The following is a 20,614-nucleotide window of genomic DNA, read 5'->3' on the forward strand; positions in this document are numbered from 1 at the left end:
CCCCCGCCGGCAGGCCCGGTAACGGCGGATCCCCGCTGTGGGGCCGGGCGTTGGGCGCGGAGGGTGCGGGGCTGGGGCTGGGGCCGTCAGTCCTGAGCCCCCTGTGGGGCTGGGTCCCCTCTGTGGGGCTGGGTCCCTGCTGTAGGGCTGGGTCCTGTCAGTCCTGAGCCCCTTGTGGGGCTGGGGTCCCACTCTGGGGTTGGGGTCCCATCAGTCCTGAGCTCCCTGTGGGGTTGGGGGTCCTCTGTGGGGCTGGGTCCTGTCAGTCCCGAGCCCTCTGTGGGGCTGGGGTCCCACTGTGGGTTGGGATCCCATTGTGGGGTTGGGGTCCCTTCAGTCCTGAGCCCCCTGTGGGGTTGGGGGTCTTCTGTGGGGCTGGGGTCCCACTCTGGGGTTGGGGTCCCATCAGTCCTGAGCCCCCTGTAGGGCTGGGGTCCCCACTGTGGGGCTGGATGCTGTCAGTCCTGAGCCCCCTGTGGGGTTGGGGGTCCTCTGTGGGGCTGGGGTCCCACTGTGGGGTTGGGGTCCTGTCAGTCCTGAGCCCGCTGTGGGGTTGGGGTCCTGCCCTGGGGCTGTCCCATTCCCCCCATGCTCCTGAATAAAGTCCCGCACCCACCTGTGGTCCCGTCCCTTCCCTCCTCACCTGACCAAGTCCCCGTTCCCCCTCATCACGGGGCTGAAGGGGACTCAACCTCAGTAAGGGAAGGGACCGGGCACTAAACCGAGCCCTCCTCCTGTTCCTAGGGCTCCTCCTGAACATGCCGCTGTGTGAAGGCCGAGGTAGGTACCCAGCAGCACTGCCACGAGGCATCTTCCAGCACGTGGAAGGTAAAAGGGACGTGTCCAGACATCTTCTGGGTATTGTGTGCAATTAACTAACCACCTCAGTTCTTTTGGACCCATAATTTATCCCTAACGCCATCCACCAAGCCTGGCATGACTGGCGCCGGTGCCTGTTCCGCTAACCTTTAGCTCTGTGCTATTTATTCTGCTGCTGTTCTTATTCCCGAGCGTGACAATTTTGGGAAAGGGCTCTGATGTTCATAAAAATGTAATCACACAACGTGCGTGTTTCATACAGGAGGCGGTGAGCAGGTGCTGCTGAAAAATGAAAGCTATTTGCCAATCTTGTAAGTACCTTCGCCTAAAAGCTGACACGCAGGAACTCCTTCACGCTCCCAGCTCATCTTTTGTTCTGCCTGATTTACATTTAATATACATCCAAATACATCACGGAAATGCGGCTACAGCTGAAAATTGTTGTATTTTATAGGAAAAATAAAGACCAGAGGAAGAGGCTTGTCCATGAAATCTGCTCCTTTCTAGACAGCAGTCAGTCCGTGAGTAACAGTTCCGAAAGCACTCTTGGGGACGGTCACAACGCATTAGTGACAGGCTGACTGTTGAGGCTTGGGGACGGGGACGAGACGCGAAGTTTGCTCATGCAGCAGCGTGACCGAGCTGTTCAAAAGCGTCACGTTTCTCCTGGCTGCATTAAGAATGAATCTTTTTCTCTCCTTGCAAGCTGTGCTCTTTTACCTTTCTAGTGAGTGAACGGGGTGCGATTTAAAAATCCCAATTCCTGCAGGCAAAAAGCAGTTGTAGTGCCTTTTGCAAGTCCAGGGACAATCTCCGCAGTCTAGTGAGTTGAGGAAGTTTGGCTTATAAACACATAAAAGTGTGTGAGTGTGATTTAGTGAGCATAATATCGTCCCTCTGCAGTGTGCAGGTTGTGCACCTCGTGGCTGCTGTCGTTTCTGCAGAGAGGGAGCTGGCACATCGCAGGGTGTGTTGCATTTAGAGAAAAGCCATCCTTAATTCTGGAAGAATTGGGTGTTTTTGCATTCTTGTCTGCATCTGGAACGTCGTAAGCATTGCAACAGCAGAAACACAAGCGGTGCAAGCAGAATGTTAGTTAATTTAAATAAATGATATTGGTTTGGCATCGATTTCGTGTTGTTTTCCAGAACAGCCTGCATCATAAAGACTAAAAGGCAGTTATAGATGTTCTAAAGTCAAAGACGCTTGTTCAGCCCTACAGAAAGCTGACGTTAAGAATGTACCACGCTGATACTGATCTCAGTGCTCAAAACACGATGTTTGTTTCCTATCCCAGGTCCAGGAAATTGATGCTTTGAGGACAGAGAATAGGAAGCTTAAAAACGCGGTACGTGTTTTACTTCTCTGTGTTGGTGGGCAGCTTGGTGTAGCACAGCTTTTTGCAACTGCACACGCAGCAGTTTAACACCTTTGATTTTTTTATTAGACATAGATTTCACTGTTAATGTTTCTGTGTTTGTGCTCAGTGCTGCTTCCATTCTGTTTTCTCTTCCGCAGAACTCCAGGCTGCGATATAAAACAAAAGGTAAATTGTCCACGGCGTGCCTCAGCATCTCCCAAAAGGCAAATCTTTCTCATTAAGATTTCATAAATTAGGCACTGAATCCAGGAAGCTATGGGTGGGATAACCTGTCCCCATCCTTCTGAGCCATCTGGTTCCACCATGGGTAGGAAACGGTGGTGATTCCTGCTGCGTTTGGGAAAGGGAGCTTCACCTTTTAGTTTGGGCAGCAAAAGTAACGTGCCATTCCTTTTTCTTCCTAGATTGGGCGATAAGGAGAGAAGAATATAAAAAGTAAGGATGAGGATTATCTTGCATTGGGTTAAAAATGATCTACAGCTGAGCTAAACGGATGTGGCTTTGTGGCTTTGCCCCTTTGAGAAGGGCAGAGCAAATTTCACCCGCAATTAATAAATCTTCCCAATTTCTGGTGCCTAAAGTTCTGTGACAAATTGATGCCTTTATCAGCTTTGTACCTGAGAATGGTTCTGTCGAGTAACGCAGCTATTTGCATTTTGCTTTCTTTTCCAAGTGAGATCGAGAGACTTTCTGGCGAGATCTCCAACTACTTAAATGTCACCAACTTCTGGGTAAATATGTCAGTGCCTTGACAAATTCTGGGAGGGCTCTGATGAGATTACGGGTCCTCTGAAGCATACAGCTGTGCTGCTGTGACATGAAAAATAGTCAGAGGAAGGGAAGGAAGCCCTGGAGACATTAATTGTAAAAATGATGGGAGCTTGTGCCCTTTTTTGTGGAGAAGAGGCAAGCGTCGGGAACAGTTTTAAAGAAAACAACAACAAAACCTTTGTATCCCAAAAGGGAGCAAAGGAAGAGCAGCTATAAACTGGCCCCTATCTCCTTTACCTGCAGTAGAGAAACGTTTGTTTGTGGGGCATATGAGAAGCTCAAATGAAATTCTGAAAGTGGGCTTCCTAAGATTTGTAAAAAAAAGCAAAAACTTGCTTTTTTTTCGACTGCTTCTAAACTGAATTGTCTCTCCTGTGTAGGATGAAGAGTCTGAGCAACTTAACGGCCCAGGTACGTTGTCTATAAGCAGTGAGAGGACAGCTGAGAGTGTTTTCCTTTCCTGTGTCACCCTGGTAGAGCTGTGCTTGGAGGCTCAGCTCCATGCTGCGTTGGTGCACGTCCCACCTGCTCGTAGCCACCACGAGCTTAAGTGATGGAGAAAACATTTGTGCAGTACTAGGAGCCTTCCTGGTGCTGTTACAGCTGAAACGAAATTATAAGAAAAATATTTGGCATTCCTAGTCATATCTGGGATGTGAAGCATGCAGGGAAGTTGGAACGTTACAAGGATTGTGCCTCTGTTTTTAACCTAGCAGATAAGAGAACGCCACGGGACCAGACCAAACATGCGAGGTGAGCGAGGGGAAAGGTCTGCTTAACCAATGCCTCTTGAAGTAATAACAGGAGATCGTGTATTGTGTCATCACTTGAAAAATGGCTTTATTTTTTCCATCTGAATTGATTAGGTAAATTAGTAAGAGGAACAACTCTGCTTTTCAGAGTCCTAAGGTGATCCGTCTACCAGATGTTTCACGGAAGTTTTGGGTGCTTTCCAAGGTGTTTTCACAAATCTAGTGGCTACATAAATGTATTTATTTATTTATTTATTTGAAACGCTTAGATTGGAGTTGTAAAATGTTTCTGTCATTTGTTTTGTTCTGTAAAAAAAAAAAAAAAAAAAAAAAAAAAAAGAAAAGCACTGACACCCTATTTCAGTATTATTTCGCTATCAGCTTTAATTAAAGCCCTGGAGTTTAAGTGGGAGCTGGCAGCAGCTTAGATTAAATAACTAATTAAGCATAAATAGCCCCAAAATGCAACTGCTGGAGAACACTACGGAAGATCAGGGCGTTTTGAAATGATTTTGATTGTGCTTGAATTCCTGCAGCACTCAGACAGAGGGCGCCTGCGGAGCGGAGGAGAGGTAAGGGCTGGGAAAGAGGTGCTGGAGCGGGGCTGCCGTGGCGCTGTCCTGGCCCTACAAAACTCAGCAGCTTCTTGGTCATAAGCCCTACATCTCTTGGGACATGACTCACCTGCCTTTAAAATTGCTAGGTCCTGTAGTGAAATCTGTCTTGCCAAAGAGAGAGGTCGGGAAAAAAGTAACCTGCTCATGAAAGCCAGGTGGTGGGAAAGTTCTGACACTGGAGGTTTTTATTTGGGACACCTAAAGATGGCATCAGAGCCTTTTTTCCCTTCGTGTCAACCACTCAGACACTTCTGCAAATCATGTATTTTGAGAGGTTTTGTCACCCCCTCTCTTCTTTTCCCCTGGTTCCCATCTCTCCCTCTCCCAGCACTAGCCCTTCTCCTCCTTCTGCCCAAAATTGCACGTTTTTTCTCCAATTCCTGTTAAAGTAGCTTCATGCTTTTGCTGCGAGGCTGATTTCAAACCCAGGTGAGCAGCTTGCTCTGTAAGACAGAAGCATTTCAGCACTGCACGCCCTCTGCCACGGGCTTTCAGAGCTGTCTGTGCTCTGGTGCTGACGGCTGTGCAGGGTGGGAGAGCTCGGTAAGTCCAAAAAGTGTGCTTCCAGGCTCAAAGGACAAGGAAGTTACCTAGTTCTGCTGAGAATTAGGTAATGCTCCTTTTTAAGAACACCAGTTCAGGTTCGGTAACGTTGGAGCACCCGGAACAGCCTCTGGTCCCGTTAATCTCACAAGAACAGCAGCTGGGATTAGGTGCTATTTCCAGAGTGCCGGAGCTAAAACAGAGCTAAACAAAACAGAGCCCGAACTGTCACCTCCCTATTTATAGCAAAATGGATAAAGGACTAAACCCTGCCTTTCGCTTCCAATTAAGCAACTCCCCTTTTCTTCGTCAGGTGAGCTGCTCGCATGTTGCCTGCTAAGCATGCACTTAATTACCACCCGAGGTCCCGTTTTAAATTTAATTTTGCTGTTGGAAATGCTCAGGGTCGCATCCTGCAGAGTGCTTAGAGCAGGTAGTCCATGTCCCTACGATGCTTTGTCCAAAAAAAAAAGATTTTGGTGTTTTAGCTGCAAACTGAAAGCGTCGGTATTTAATTGCATCCTATTGTTTTCTGGCCTTGTTTAGATTTTAAATGATTCGGTGTCTGGGAAGTACTTATCATTTAATTATTTGTCCGGTTTCCTTGGTAATGCTTTTGTGACGATGTCAGCGATGATTTTTCTTTCAACTAAATAAGCCGAGAGTGTTGTCTCCTCCTTAAGCACATCCCTTAATTGGCCTTAGAGGAAAACAAATGCCTTTTTTTATGCTTTTGCCATTTTCTTTAGTGATAGATTTGACTTAATGAATTAAGAAATCAAAAATATAATGTGAGAATTATGTCGTTATTTTAACATTTAATATTTTACTCTAAGAATTCAAAATTTGTGTAATTACTGGGGGTGGAATATTCTTTCATTGCAGGACTGTTGCAACTCAGACAGGTGAAGAAAGCTGAAGGTAACGTATTACAGAGTGAATGCAGTGGGTTTGGTTGAAAAATCTGCTCTGTGGGCTGTAAATTATGTTCACATTCAACATGTAAAGTACGTACAGAAATACACCAAGCTCTATTTTTATTGTCGAAACCTCTCGTTACATCAAAAGCTGTAACAGCAGCTCCGTTCCAGTGCTGAGTGTCAATGTTGAGACATCAGGTACCGATTTTTGGACATATTCAGGTAGCATCAGACCCATCTGAAAAGAAAGTCTGATGCTCGTGAGACATCCAGCCGTAGAAAAATACCCAAATTGCCTTACGCTGCTGGAGCCTGGCTTTAAATTGCCAGCAGAGGGATTGCGTTTGAAACGTCTTCTCAAAATCCCTCTGAGTCAGGGACTGTTTGTTCTGCTGTAGGGCAGAGCCAAGCAGCTGGGCTGGCACCGAGCTCCCCCAGGTTTCCCTGAATCAGACGTAGAAAATAATTTGAAGATCCCAGCAGCTTCTTGCAAAGGACAACCAGGCAGTAATAGTGAGCAAAATTAGAGGCACGCTAAGCTAGCAACACAGAGCTTTGGTTAATTCATCCAGTTAATTTATTTCAAAAGACAAAGTGGGTCTCGATGCAGATTTTACCTTTTTTACCTCTCTTTATTTGCCTTCTAAACTTGGCCAGATGGTTGGAGAGTCGCCGGCCCAAGTAATGCAGCTATCTTGGCTTCATGTGGATGCAGCAAATTGTGCTCAGGCGCTGCTCATTTTTGATCTCTTTTTGTTTTCCCCCTGCCACGCCTGAGCTTTGAGCAATAGATGAGCAAATAATGGGGGTGGCAAAACTTCCTGCCGCTAACAAAAGAAATATTCCACGGTAAAAATGGTTCCCGTGATTATTTTATCAGCTACTGAGAGTGAAAATGTCCATCTCGCTTTTAAGGTGTTTAAGCTTTATTTGCAGAAAAGATGTTTAAAGCGAACTTGTTTTTATTTTTTTTTATTTTCCTCTCCTGCAGGATGACTTCGGATTGTGGAAGCGTGGTTTAATGTCAACATGAATTGTTGCAGGCCAACAAAATGTTTGACATCGGTTTTAACTTAACTCTTACTTAAGAATTTATTCAAATAGCTATGCAAATAAAGTTCTGCTTATCTCATTAATGATTATTCTAGTCCAATTACTATTTAAACAGCGTAACAGACCCGGGACAGGTTTGGGTGCCTCAGTTTAGTCAATAGGATTGTCCCAGGATTACGGGGGTGCCTATTTTAAGAGAACCATTTTTATCTCGATTAATTAAAAAGGAGAAGGTTTTCCTTTTCTCGTTTCCAAGGGGAAGTAGGCCAGGGTCTGCTGCGGTGGCTGGGACGTCACGCGCTGCCGTGTCACGGTCGTCCTCCTCTTTGCAGCCTCTGATCCCCGCGCCGGTGTCACACATCATGAAAGCAGTGCTGCTCCTTTCTTCATGTAGGAATAAAGGAATCACCGCCTGTGCTGTGGCAGATAAGACTGGCTCTTCTGCCAAATCCAAGTAGCTGTCCCCGCTACCTGAAGGATTTCAGGGTAGCTAATCGGAGGAATCGCTCCGTAGGGATGTGAAACAGCAAAAACTGGGGGCTGGTTTAGGCAGAATTCCTCGTGTTTGGAGAAACTGCAGACTTGTGCTTTGCATAGCTCGTAGTCCATGTTTTATCCCGCTATTTTCTGTTTGAGCCACGTGTCTGACCAGCGACATCACTGGCTTGGGCTGCGCCTTCCTTCTTCCTTCCCACTCCAAACCAGAGGCACGGTTTCGTGCACGTAACCGCTCAGATCAGCCGTCTGGCTGGACACGAGCGCCTGCGTGAAATCCTGGAGGCTCGGGCTGAAAAACAGGCAGCCTCAAGGAGAGCTGAAACCATCCCGAGTCAAACAACACCGTGGAATAGCTCCTGCCTTTTGTGTTTTGGTGCCCGGCAGGGTCTACTTTCCGCTCATGCCGCGTGTTCCTGCCGAGGTAACCTCTCTGCCAGGGCCTTACATTGCATGGAGCTTCAATGCTCATCTCTTTAAAGGCCCTGAACACCTCAAGGCAGCAGCCTTTTAGCCGGAGAAGTGCCACGAGCATCTCTCTCGAGTCCCCTTGCTCCCAGCCCAGAGGCTTTGTCACTGCCGACACCGGGACCGGGTCAGTCCGCAGCGAGCACAGCTCAAGAACTCAGGCTTTGTGCCCGTAAATTAATGTCTTCAGCAACGTTATTTTCCTATCGCGTCAATAAAAGGGTAAAAAATAACATCAGGCACAGGAGAGGAAAAGCAGATCGCTGGCAAAGCTTAACCGCTGCCAGCAGAGCGGAGCTGGAATTCTTGCAGACTTGGAAAAATGGCATAGGTGCTCGGAAACGATTGTGCCCGCGTGTCTCGTCGCGTTTTTCTTCCCCTGGTTTTCATCGGTATGAAATAATTTTCTTTCTCTCTCTCCCATGTGCAAGAGAGGCTGCGTAGCTCGCGGCACGGCAGCCCCAGGCCTGGCTCCGGGGCTGGTTTCTGGTGGCTTGGGAGAGCCTCGGGGCCCTTCTCTGGGTCAGCCCCTTACCCAGGGAGTGATGCTCGGGTCTGAGACGTCTCCTGCCGTAGCGCTTGGGTCTCCTGAGGAAATGTGCTGCAAGAAGAAGCTCTCGGCAAATAAAACAGGGTTTGGATGGGGCTCTGTTTTTGAAGAGCTTCAGGCCTCCGAAGCTCAAACTGTTTTCAAAATTTATTTTCCTGCTGGCTTTACGCGTCGGCTGCTGTTTAACCCTCTGCTCTTCCGAGCAAAAAGAAAAAGTCATCGCCCCACGAGGAGGCATGGCTTTCTTCCTCCTCAATTATCTCTCATTAGTAAGCACAAGCAACTCCATTTAACTGCCTTGGGAACAATTTCTGCATCTATTGAGCTGGCCTACAGTAAGTCTTGTGGTTTCCTGTTGGCCCTGGAAACTGAGCACACTTCATTATGGGCAATGCTTTACTGCACCTCATTATTTTTTCATAATCTTATTGTACTTCTCCTTTTAACAGCGATGGAGGGGGGGGGAATGGGGGAAGGGAGTAAACAAGCTGAGGTCCTTTTGGGTCCCGAACCTCCCCAACCAGCTTTTGGAATCTGCAACCACGCATCGGCGACGTTGAGTTAATTGGCCACTCCAGCAGCTTTTTGGAAAAAAAGTCAGTGGGTTTTAAGGTAAGGAAAGCTCCTTCATCACCCTGCGAGCTCAGGCCTTTAAGAATCCTCTTCACAAACGGGTCCAGAGCTCAGTGGTCGGGTCCAGGAGGAGGCGAAACGGCACCGGCACGAACCTCGGCAGCGGCAGCCCCGCTCTCGCAGGTGCCTCGCCTCCCTTTGCCGGTGTCTTGGCAGCGCTCGCCATCTGTTCCCGTCCTTATCCTCGCCGCCTCCAACCCCTTATCCTCTTTATGGCACTCTTCTGCTTTATCCTGCTGTCCCCTGGCAAATCCTGGCGAGGCGCCGCGCTCAGCCACGGCCGTGCTTTAATCTTTTCCACATCCTCGGTGGAAAGGTGCTGCCGTGTCCTCCTGTTAGGTTGTGCTGTAGGGACAGGGGGGCCGTGCTGTTGTCTGGCATCTCCCCCGTGGGGTTTGGCCGTTCCTTGTGCCCACCACCAACGCCCGAAGCTCCAGACGAGGTGGAGGAGTTTTGGGGAGATGAGGGGCGCTGGGGCAGAGTTTGGAGACCAAGTCCGTGCCACCAAGCCTCGGGCAGGCGGGCATTTAACCTCCCTGTTCTCCGTGGAAGGGGCACAAGTGATAGAGCGAGATAAACGTGGCTCAGGGCTTGAGTTTGCCTCTGCCTTAAGGAGTTTTGAATCAGTTTTAGGATGTGATTTTAATTTCCGAGGCGTTCAAACCCAGACGGCCCGCCCCAGCTGTCACAGGGGTGTGCCGAGGGTGTCACACCAGGCCCGGAGCTCTCTCAGATTTTTGTCCTTGCGATTTGGGGTTTTCCAAAGGAAAGTTCAGACCCCGGGGCACGCCTATGGCAGCAGAGCCAGATGTGGGTTTCCCCTGGAGCTCCACCTCTGGCTCTGCCCAGCGCTGCCTCACCCCAACATTTTTCCTGTGTCCTCTTCTCTCTCTCACACGATTTCTGACACCGAGCCAGCCGAAACAACCCGACCGCTTTCCTCACAAAGCAACTGAGTGAGAACAGGGTTTTTCAGCTCAGGCGTTTGACGCTTTCCTCCTCAATTCCCCTCCTGATGTTGGCGCTCGCATCTTCTCCCCCTGCGCCCCGCTCCTTCCTCCTGCTCCTGGGAGGATGAACGCGGGGGGCGATGCTCGGGCCGTGCAGTTCGGCAGCAGCAGCTGGCAGCGGGCTGCCCAGGCTTGGAAAAATCCGAGTTTTTTTTTTTTTTTTCCACTTTCCGCCGTTGCCAATTAGGGCTGGATGCGGGGAACGCTGCTCTCCTTCGCCAGCCTCGCAGCTGACACGCTGGGAACGCAGACGAGTCCATTAACCTCCCCGAGCCGAGGGCTGCCTCCCACGTCTGTGAAGTGAATGGAATAAAACCGGGGCCTGGCGGAAGGGTTAAGGCATTACCATATGTGAAGTCCTCAGAAATCCGCAGATGAAAGGCTCTTTAGAAGTGCAAAGCGCTATTATTGGGCTGGCATCTGCGGAGCAACTTGCGCAGGAGCCCGCCGCCGCTGCGAGGTTTCCAGCTAGGAAGTTCTGAGGCAGCTTTCATCCAAGGGGGATAAAAAATATTAAAAAAAAGGGAAAAAAATCCAATCCAGAAACAGATTCCGGAGGGTTAGAGGGACCGGATCGGGGCTGAGGTAGATGGGGGAGATCCCACATGGCCTGCAGCAGGGCCCTGGGTCCCTATGGGGCTGTCCCGGTGTTTTGGGGCCCGGTGTTTTGAGTTTGTTCCCCCTGCTCGTGATGTCCCCGTGGTCCCGTAGCAGTGGGTTCAGCTGATCCCACACCCAACCCACCCCGTCCCTCCTTCTGGGGGTGCTCCCTGCCTCCCTAAAGGGGCAGAATTGGGGCAGGTTGTGTTAGCACCATGGGGCCCCAAAGGCATTCGGCACTTGGCCGGGCGCCCCTCAGCACCGTGTCCCCGTACCGAGCCCCGTTCCCCACCGAGGGGCCAAGCGTAGCCTGGGGGAACATCCACCAACGGGACGGTTGTGGGACATCCAGCAGGACCCCGGGACGGGGCTGGAAAACCCCAAAGGAGCCGTTCGGGTGCTGTCATTTGGGGTCATGGGGTGAGAGTGGAGCCGCTCGGGGGCCAACCCCGAGGTTTCGCCGGCAGCCTGGTGGGGTCGGCTGCGTGAGCAGGGCTCTGAACGGGGACACGGAGGTGGTTTGAGACACCACAAGAGGGTTTTTTGGCAGGTTTGGCCTCTAGGGCTCTGTTCGGCCCTGGTATGACAGAGAGGAGCTGCCCCACACCGCGTCTGTACCCCATGGGCACCAGCACGGCCCCAACGCGCTCTGCCCATGGGGGACACCCTCGTGCACCCCGTCCCTCACAAACCCCACGACGACGCCCGGTTGTGGCGACAGGAAAAGGTTGAAATTAGGCCAGGCAGCAAAGAGGCGAGATTTTAGCTTTATTTCACACCCCGCTGACCCCTGACGAGGGAGGACGGGGGCACCAAGCCCGGACCTCGGGGGCGCTCAGCACCATCCCTCCTCCGACCCAACGCTGCGCTGAGGGGGGTGAAAAACCCCAAAAAAAGCCTCTCCCGAGGCCGGGACCCCGCGGCACAGACGGTTCTTTCTTCGCCGGGTTTTTCTGCGCCCCGGCCCCGTAAACAATCCTATTGTGCGAGGCACAAACAGGGCGAGGGCGAGCGGGGAACAAAAGCGGCCGTTGAGCGGCCGGAGCAGCGCGTGACGGCCCCGCGCCGCTCGGGGCCGTGGGGGGATCGCCCTGGACCCGGCACCGCCGGCCCCGCTCCCGGGGAAGCGTCCCGAGGGGTTTTTTTCCCCCCTGTGAAGAGGCCTCGGGGTCAGTCGGGTCCCGCCAGGTGGCCGGGGTGCTGCTGTGTAAGGTGTGCGGGCCCCATGTAGATCCCATAAAGGGTACAGGCCCTGCACAGACCCCACACAGCGGCTCAGACCCCATAGAGGGGTGCGGGTCCCATTAAGGCCCCGTAACAGGTACAGGCTTCATACAATGCCCATAACAGGGTCTGGACCCTATTAAGGCCCCACACAGGGGTACGGGCCCTATAGAGGGCCACAGACCCCACAGAAACCCCATAGAGGGGCCCAGGCCCCATGCAGGCCCCATACAGGGGTGCAGACCCCATAAAGATCCTATAAAGGCCCCATAGAGGGGTCCAGACCCCATAAAGGCCCAATGAAGACCCTATAAAGGCCCCATACAGGGGTGCAGACCCCATTGAGGCCCCATACAGGGGTGCAGACCCCATACAGACCCCATAAAGGCCCCATACAGGGGTGCAGACCCCATTGAGGCCCCATAAAGGCCCCATACAGGAGTCCAGACCCCAAAAAGGCCCAATGAAGACCCCATAAAGGCCCCATACAAGGGTGCAGACCCCATAAAGGCCCTATAAGGGCCCCCTACAGGGGCGCAGACCCCACTCACACTCCCCTAAGCCCCCATCCCTGCCCTATAGAGAGGCCCCGCCCCCAGGCCCCGCCCCCAGCCCCGAAGCCCCGCCCCTCCCTCCCCCTCCCTCCCCTCCTCCCACCCCGCGCATGCGCCACGCGCCGCCGCCGGGGCGGGGCCTCACCCGCGCCGCCATTGGCTCTGCCCAGGACGGGGGGGGGGGAGAGGGGGGAGGAGGGGGCGGGGCGGAGGAGGCCGCGTGCTCCCGCGAAAGCGCTCCGGGCGGCCGCGGGGGCGGCGTCACCGTTCCGGGCGGGCACGGGGGCGGTGCAAGGCGTTCCGCCCCCCTCCGCCGCCCCCCCCCCCCCCTCCCGGTCCCGGTCCCGGTCCCCTCCGCTTCCTCCGGGAGCGCGGCCTCGGCCTCGGCGGCGGCAGCGGCCCCGGGTGCGGCATGGAGCCGCTCGCAGGTAACGATCCCAGCGGCTCGGGGCGCTCTCCGGGTCCCACCGGGCCGTAGGGGCTGGGAGTGGGGGGGGGGGTGCCCGGTACCGGGGCCCCGCCGCCGGTTCCCGGTGGGGCCGGGGTCGGTGTCGGGGTTGGGCCCGGAGGGGTCCGCGCTGCCCTTTGGGCCCCCAACTACCGGGCCCGGGGGGTCCCGGTGAGGCCGGGGCCGTGCCCGGTGCCCGGTACCGGGGGCTCCGGGGGCTCCGGGGGGGTCCCAAGACCCCCGGTGAGGCCCGGCCGCCCCTCTCCGGGCTCCCCCCGGGCTCCCCCCGGGCAGCCCCGGCTCCGGGAGGGTCCCGGACACGGCCCCGTGGGGGCCTCGCTGCCGCCGCCGGGCCCCGAGCGCGGCCGCGCCCCGGGGCCCTGGGGTCCCGTTAGGAGCCCCCCGAGGAGCCCCCCCCGGACACCCCCCGGCCCGGTTCGGCCTCGTGAGGGTGCCCCCGGCCCCGGTTGTCCCCGTGGGGAGCCCCCCGAGGAGCCCCCTGTCCCCGTTTGTCCCCCCCCGGCCCCGTTTGTCCCCCCCCCGTCCCCGTTTGTCCCCCCCCGACCCCGGTTGTCCCCCTGGGGCACGCCCCGAGGCGCTCCCATCCCCTTGAGGAGCCCCCCAAGGGTCCCCCCCATCCCCATTTGCCCCCCCGAGGATCCCCCAGTCCCCCTTTTTCCCCCTGAGGAGCTCTTGAGGACACCCCCCCGTCCCCGAGGAGCCCCCCCAGGGTGCCCCTGTCCCTGTTTGCCCCCCGATGAACCCCCATTCCTCTTCAGCCCCATAAGGAGCCCCCATCTCTGTTCTTCCCCCCCCCGAGGATACCCTTTTCCTCATTTGACCCCTTGAGGAGCCCCCCTGAGGACACCCCTGTCCCTGTTTGTCCCTGTGAGGAGCCCCCCAGGACCCCCCTGTCCCCATTCATCCCCTTGAGGACTCCCGTGTCCCTGTTCCTCTCCCTGAGGAGCCCCCATCCCCGTGAGGAGCCCCCCAGCACCCCCCTGTCCCAGATCATCCCCCTGAGGTCCCCCCCATCCCTGTTTCTCCCCATGAGGAGCCCCCGAGGAGCCCCCATCTCCCTGAGGAGCCCCTGAGGTGCCCCCATCCCCGTGAGGAACCCCCCAGCACCCCCCTGGCCCCATTCATCCCCCTGAGACCCCCCCCCAGCCCTGTTTCTCCCCATGAGGATCCCCCGGCCCCGTTCTGCCCCGCGAGGATCCCTCGAGCAGCCTCTCCTCCGCTCAGGTGCCTCTCCCCCGACGTGCAGGTATCCGTGCAGGTATCCGTGCAGGTATCCGTGTCCGTGTCCGTGTCTCCTGGCGTTGCGGAGCTGGACCTGAATAATTCAGGCTCGAGCAGCGCCCTGGGGAGGACGAAGCCCGGCCTGGCCGCGCCGCTTACGGTGCCAGAGCCAAAAGCGCGTGGCCGCCCAAATAACCGGCTGCGAGACAACCGGGCAGGGCCTTTACACGCCCAAAATACACGGGATGGAGGTGGAGAGGGGTGCAGCGTGGTGCTGGGCTGTTCAAACTCCCTCACCCGCAGCGGTTTCGTGTCAAAATCTCCTCGCTTTCCTCTGGCGTCGCCCAGAGCTGGGGGGGGATTAGCGCTCTGGAAATCCACGTGGCTTCGAAACGCCGCGGTTGTGCTCAAACCGGAGCGAACCCTGCGGGTCCTCCTGCTCCTGCCGAGGGTTTGGAGCTGTGGCAAAGCTGTCGGCTGCTTTCTGGGCCGGTTTTTGGGTGCTGAGCACCCTGGGCACCGTCAGGAGCTGTGGCCCTGCTCGGATGCCGCACGTCCCGCTCGGAGCACGGTTTGCAGCTTGGAGTCGCGGGGCCGAGCACGAATCAAGCTGCTGCCCTATAAGTGGCAGAGCAGGAGGAGTGAAAGCTTGAAAAACTTGGTGGCTGGGATTATTGACATCGGGTTGCTGCTGAAGTTGAATTTCTCCCTTTTAGGAGCCGGGGTTTGTTTTCTGCCTCGCCGTTCTCGCTGCCCCCCGGAGCAGCGGCGGCGCTCGGGGTGTGAAAACTTTTGCGAGCTGCTTTGGAGGAGGAAAAAAAAAAGGCAACGAGACCAAAAAAATAAAAAAAAAACCGCCTTGTGGTGCTAATTGTAAGGCCAGGCTCGGAGTTAAGGGTTTCAGCTTAACAAAAGCTGACATTTCAAGTGGGTGCGAGGGAAGCAGTTGGCAGGGTGAGGCGCAGCGTCAAAGTTGGGACGGGAGCGCGGGCAGCCGGCTCCTCTCTGCCCCTCGCGAGTCGTCCCCACAGCACAGCGAGGAAAAAGCTCCTCGCTCGGGAGATGAGAGGGATGTTGGTGATGGAAAATGCACTGGTGGAGCTGCTCTTTGGGGAAATTTGGTGTTTAAAGCACACGAGAGCACGTTGTGGGTTTTTTTTTGCCTGCTGCAGAAGCTGAGGGATCGCGGGGGGAGGCGGCGAGGAGCTGTGCGCCCAAATCCTTGCAAAAATTGGGCTGAAATCGTCCTAGAGCCTCAATTTTGTGTCCTGGTGCCAGGAGTTCGCCGTCCTCCTGGCTCTCGCCCCGCTCCCGCGAGCCCCGCCGATGTCTCCGCCGGCCTCTCCGGGTGAAATTTCCACCAAGGCTTCAGTGGAGGCTCGGAGGAGGGAGCAAAACATTTGGCTTTAGGATTTCTCCTGAAAAAGCCTCGGGGAAGAGGAGCTGCTGAAGAACAGCGCCCGGTGGGGCAGGGGGGCAGCGGGGCTGCTCCGCCTGCCTTTGAAGCCGGCTTTTCCCTGGCTTTGCGGCTCTGTTCCCGTGCTGCTGCGGGCACGGGTTTCAATCCGAGCTGGAGAATCGGCTGGAAGTCGAAATTAGCGCAGCTGAATTTAGAGCAAAGGCGAGCAGGTGGCTGCAGCCCATGGAAATAGGACGGGGCGTGCTCTTCAGGGAAGCCGCGCGCGCGTGAAAACCGTCGCAGGGATCCCGGCGAAAGTTTACAAAAGGCGACCCTCCCCTCGCTGCTGCCTCTCCTGCGCCCTGGCCTTCTGGAGGGGCAGCGTTTTGGGAAAGCTGCTCCCCGTCGTGGAGGTCCCGTGGAGGTTTTTTTTTGTTGCAAAAATCCCGTTTTGCGCCCAGCACGAAGCGCCGTAGCCCCACGAGCTCAGCGCCCCGTCCTCAGCCCGCCCATTGCTTCTATTTAGGAACAAACATTTTTGTCTTAACTTTGCCTCGTGGGCTGGGTCCCTCTCGTGCCCGTGACCCCACACCTGCCTTGGCACCGGGAATAATTCTTTTGCTGCTGTCAGGGGCTCGGTGACGATCAGCCCCTTGAAGTTTCACCTTGGTGGTGCCGTGCGGGCTGCAGGATCTCTTCTCGGAGCTGAGCGACCACGAGAAAAGTCATAAAGGGGGCTCCTCGCACCGCATTCGGGCACCCCGCTGTGCGTGGGGTGACCCGAGTCGCAGCGGGGGCTCCTCAGGGACTTGGGGGCAGGAGGCAGCAGCGAGGAGCCTCCCTCGAGGCCCACGCGCTTCCCGTCCGGCTCATTTGGAGCCGAGCCACGCGAGGAGCTTATTTTGGAGGAGCTCTCCTGATAAGGCTTATTAAGTCAAGAGCAGGGCTCGGGCAGCACGGCCGGGGGGCTGCTCGGGGCGCTGCATCTCTGGGTTGCATCACGAAGCTTTCGTCGGGCGCGAGGCAGGGCCACGCAGGCAAGCTCTGCTTTGCAGGTAAGCGCCCTTCGGCGCCGCTTTTGGGGTCGTTTTTTTTTGAATTTAGGAGCAACAAGCAACAGAAGCTTCGCATCGAGGTCTGCTGCTCGCTTCGGCTGCTGGGACCTCGCGGGGGAGCCCTGCAGGGCAGGAGAGCAGCAGCTGGGGGATTCCTCCCAGGGCATCGTGGCAGCGAGCTGCTGCTGGGCTTCGGGTCCTGAGCCGGCAGCGATAGCTCTGCAGCACCTTCTGCAGCGTAGAGATCCAGAAAAAATCTGTTTCCTTGTGATTTTTTAGCATTTACGGGACTTGAGCCAGCTTTGAAAACACCTCAGGTGCGCGGTGAGGGCTTTTTTTTGCTCCTGTGGTTGTTAAAAACCAAAAGAGCCGTGCGTTGGTAAGCAAAAGTCCCTGAGTGCTCTGGAGGGCCCCGCTCTGAGGTTTGCTGCCTCCTCGTCCCAGAGTTAGGTGGAGGCATCCCGGCGGTGGCTGCCCAGCTTTCACTCTCTGTTTCTATGGGTGTGGTGACCGAGCAAGAAATCCTGTTTGAGGATCAAGCTCATTACGGCGCCGAGCCGCGTGTGACTCACGGCCGCTGGGTGTAATCTCTGCCTCGCTCCGCTGGGTCCCGGTGCGCGGCGAGGGGGCAGGAGCACGGCGAGACCTTGCTGAAAAGGAGCACGGAGCAGCCCAGAGGTAACGTGAGAAAATCTCGGTGCCGTCTCTAGGTGGGGAGCTAGCAGAGCGCGGAGTGTCCCGGTGCGAGGCTTCTACCCGTGCCTCGCGAATTAAAGCGATCAGTGATGTGAGCCTAGCCATGGATCGGGCAAATTCTGCTTCCCAAAGCCTTTGTTGTGGTCTTGTTCGCCCCCACGTAGCCCACGGCCTCGCTGTTCTTCGTTCTGCTCCTCGTTAGCTGATGCTCGTTGACTCAGAGGCTCCCTGCGACCCCGCGTGCTCGCCGTTGGCATCCCCAATCGTAAGGAAACAGCTTTCAGCACCCAGCCCGGGAAACGCGCCCGATCCAACCCCAATCCGGCTTAAAATCAAAATGCTGGCAGTGCAGAGGAGGAATTCAAATCTTTGGTGGCTGATACCTTTCAAGATGTTGACTTAAAAGCCGGAGTTTAAAAGTGAAAGGCAAAGCGAAGTGTCTTTTCACGCAGAAGGAAGCGTTTTCCTTGGGCTGAAGCCGTGGAGTTTCCTTACGTGGTTTTGGTTGCTGTGTCCTGCTGCCTCGGGTGAACGGGAAACGGACGCCCAAGCCCTGAAGGCAGACACCTTTTTCTTACTTTCGTTTTATTTTAGGACCCAGACATACGTGAGGCACCTCCGAGAGCCCGCTCCCGTGCTGGTGGTTGGGTTTGGACCTCGGGAGCTGGGGCTCGTGGGTTTGCCACCCTCCGACCCCTCCCTCAGCATCAGCCTGACGGGCAGCTTGGTGAGACCGGCTAAAAAATAAATACTGCTCCATTTCTGCTTCTATTCACCCCGCTTTTGTGCTGGGACTGACGATTTCATGCTGCTGGTCTCGGTAAGATTGGCCTTCAAGGAACAGGGCAGAGCTATTGCCCAGGCAAGTCGAGTTACGACGGCTCCTAAATGTCTGCAATTCGGGAGGTTTTTAGCAGCGGAGCTGTGTCCAGGTGTAAGTTTGTGTCCCTGTGCTTCCCTCCCTTCTGTGTTTGCACAGAGCTGATAAAGCGGCTGGCGGGTCCTGCCCGGGGTGGTTCGGTGCCAAGCAGAGCCCTGGGAACAGTTTCTGGAAGCTCTCAGTGCGTCACTGTGAGGTGCTGGGGAGATTTAATCCTCTCTGGAGGTTGCGGGGATGAAACCTCTGGTCTTGGCTGGGGGGAGAAGGTTTTCTCATGCAGGAATCATCTCTGGCATGAGCTAACGCTGGCGGCTCGTTCCCTTCCGAGGCTGGTAGAGGACCCATGCTTGTGAAGTATGACGGCGTGTTCAGACACGACAGCAAAACAGGGTGAAATATTTCCAGTAGCAATGAACTCAGTCATCCTTTCTGGACAGGACAATGAAAAAACAGTGAATCAGGCTGAAACCATTCGCTGGCAGTTCTGTGAAACGCCTCCGAGCCCGATGGGGGATCTCGGTGCGGCGGCCTGAAGTACCCACGCGTACCAGGAGGGGTGCTGGGTGGTTTGCTAACCTTTCCTCTTCTCTTTTCCTTCCTTTTGTTGATTTAAGCAACACCCTGCGGCTTTGGCATTTTAGAAACAGCTCATGTTTGGGGGGATAATTTGGTAATAGCCTTTTAGCTTTGTTTTGAGTCTGCGCTGCTGAAGCCCAGCGCAATAAGAATGGCATGAGCAAACAAGAGAGCACAATATAATGCCAATCTTTTAAAACAAGCCCAAACCCCATTGAAACTGAATTAATACACTTCCGAATACGGTCTTCAGAGATGCGAGCGACTAATTCTGCTGTTCCTAAACCCGGGCCTCTTTGGGAGCTCGCCTGCACAGAGGAACTTCGCACCGCGGCGTTCGTGGCAGGCTCGGGGCAGAAGCTCAGCCTGCGCCCGTCTGTGCAGATGAAGGACTCTTGGTCCTGGTGCCAGGGGCTGTGATTTCTGCAGATCCTCCTGGAGGATCCTGCTGGGAGCTCTCCCTTCCCCTGCTTTGGTTAGAAGTGGTCCCCGAGCGGAGGATGGTGACATTACGGGCACAGCGAGCGCGTCCGTGTAGGGCAGCAGCACGGGGCGCTTAGCACCTTGCCAGCTCCTGCCTTATCTGCTCCCTGTGAGCAGTTATTGTGGCAGCACCGAACGCACACGCTTTGCCCTCATGTAAGCAGGTCGTAAAGGGCTTTTTATATGCTTTGGAAGCAGAAGTCGGGGAGGCTCGTGGCGGCGGCGGCTCTTCAGTCGTGCAGCTGGTGCTCGGTCACGTCAGGATCCGTCCCTGCGCGTGGTTAGGTTGTTGTTTGTTAGATCAGATCCTTGGGCTCTTTTGCAGGTGAACATTTAAAATGCTGACCGGGATCCTTGCCTCTGACTGCGAGGTGAATGCTCTTGATGCTTTTTTGGTGTTTTTCCCCAAGATTATTTCTGAAACGTAGACGCTTCCCAGGCTCATGCCCGTGCTGCGCGGTGCTGGCTGCTGCCTGCGCAACAAGCCTGAGAGTCCTTCCAGTGTCTCATAAGGGCGAGGCTTAATTAAGCTTTTTATAGCATTTTACAAGCATTAGCTAACGCAATATTGTGACATCCCTGTGGGGTAGGTGTTTTGCACTCGTCCTAATAAAGCTGTTTCTGTCTGCGGGGGCACTCGGAGAATTGCTGGAAAGGGGACGCCGCTGAAGCGAGGGGGCTGGCGATGGCCCTTCGGTGAGTCCAACGTCATGCCAGGCTGCTCTAAAAATGTGTGAATTCCCAGAGGTTTGGGTTTCCTAACGTTATTGCATGCCCACGTGCAGCATCCCCTGGCAGGTGATGTTGGGAAGAGGCTCTTGGAGATGTTCACAGCCTCAAAAAGGAGCCAGTTTTGGGACAGCACTTCTTTCCCTCCAGGTTATGGCAGCCTCCAACATCACCTGTCCATCCAGGCCTGGCCTGTCACCTGTTTGGGGCAGAATCTGAATATTTTGGCTCTGCCTCAGGGGACGCCGTGCTGAAGATGAGGAGCCGCAGCCCGCAGACCTGCCGAAGGTGCTGCTGGTTGCCTGCTTGGGGGTTGGCTGGACAAAGCATTGAAAAGCTGCACTTTTCTGAAGAAAAAGGAGAATAGAAAGTTAGGTGAACGTGCGCCACGTGGGCTCCGTGTGAGCAGCGCTGAGCTTTTAGCTGATTCCTTATCTTTATGGCCCTCGGAGAGAGATTGTGGGGTATGAAAGGAGCACGGAGGTTACGGGTGCTGGTGTTTGGGCTGAGGGAGGGGAAAGGTCAGCTCGCCGAAACACCCGGTCTGGTTTTATCTGGCTGGCAATACGGCAAATTGTGAGGAAAACTGCAACCCTGAGGCCTGAAAGATGCCAGTGTTCGCCTCGGACGTAGGCTTCTCCTCGTCGTGAGGGGCGAGCAGCGCGACGCCGCATAGTTCCGAGCTGGCGTCACGGCAGCAGAGGCGGTGAACTCCA

The 20,614-nt window shown here is 55.1% G+C and overlaps 2 protein-coding genes across 4 annotated transcripts in view; both read left to right on the forward strand.

Annotated features, from left to right (window-relative positions):
* LOC309888664 (uncharacterized protein) lies at window positions 1-6,933 on the forward strand. Its single transcript, XM_082781104.1, has 13 exons — window positions 1-18; window positions 745-780; window positions 1,082-1,130; window positions 1,274-1,340; window positions 2,117-2,167; window positions 2,338-2,365; window positions 2,605-2,635; window positions 2,874-2,931; window positions 3,352-3,382; window positions 3,688-3,724; window positions 4,260-4,295; window positions 5,175-5,196; window positions 5,769-6,933. Exons 2-13 carry the CDS (start codon window positions 759-761, stop codon window positions 5,790-5,792), a joined length of 456 nt encoding a protein of 151 aa, XP_082637230.1. The 5' UTR covers window positions 1-18; window positions 745-758; the 3' UTR covers window positions 5,793-6,933.
* Window positions 6,934-12,720: 5,787 nt separating this feature from the next.
* Window positions 12,721-20,614, forward strand: part of OTUD7B (OTU deubiquitinase 7B) — a 34,583-nt gene continuing 26,689 nt past the window's right edge. For 2 of the 3 annotated variants that reach the window (XR_014319153.1, XM_082780734.1), the window contains exon 1: window positions 12,721-12,818. The gene's annotated coding sequence lies outside the window, so the exon portion shown is untranslated. Of the gene's footprint in view, window positions 12,819-16,491; window positions 16,535-20,614 lie in introns of those variants that run through there. The other variant, XM_082780735.1, reaches the window with a different exon arrangement.

Source organism: Aythya marila (assembly GCF_965140915.1).
Source record: "Aythya marila genome assembly, chromosome: 29".
Classification (NCBI taxonomy): Eukaryota; Metazoa; Chordata; class Aves; order Anseriformes; family Anatidae; genus Aythya; species Aythya marila.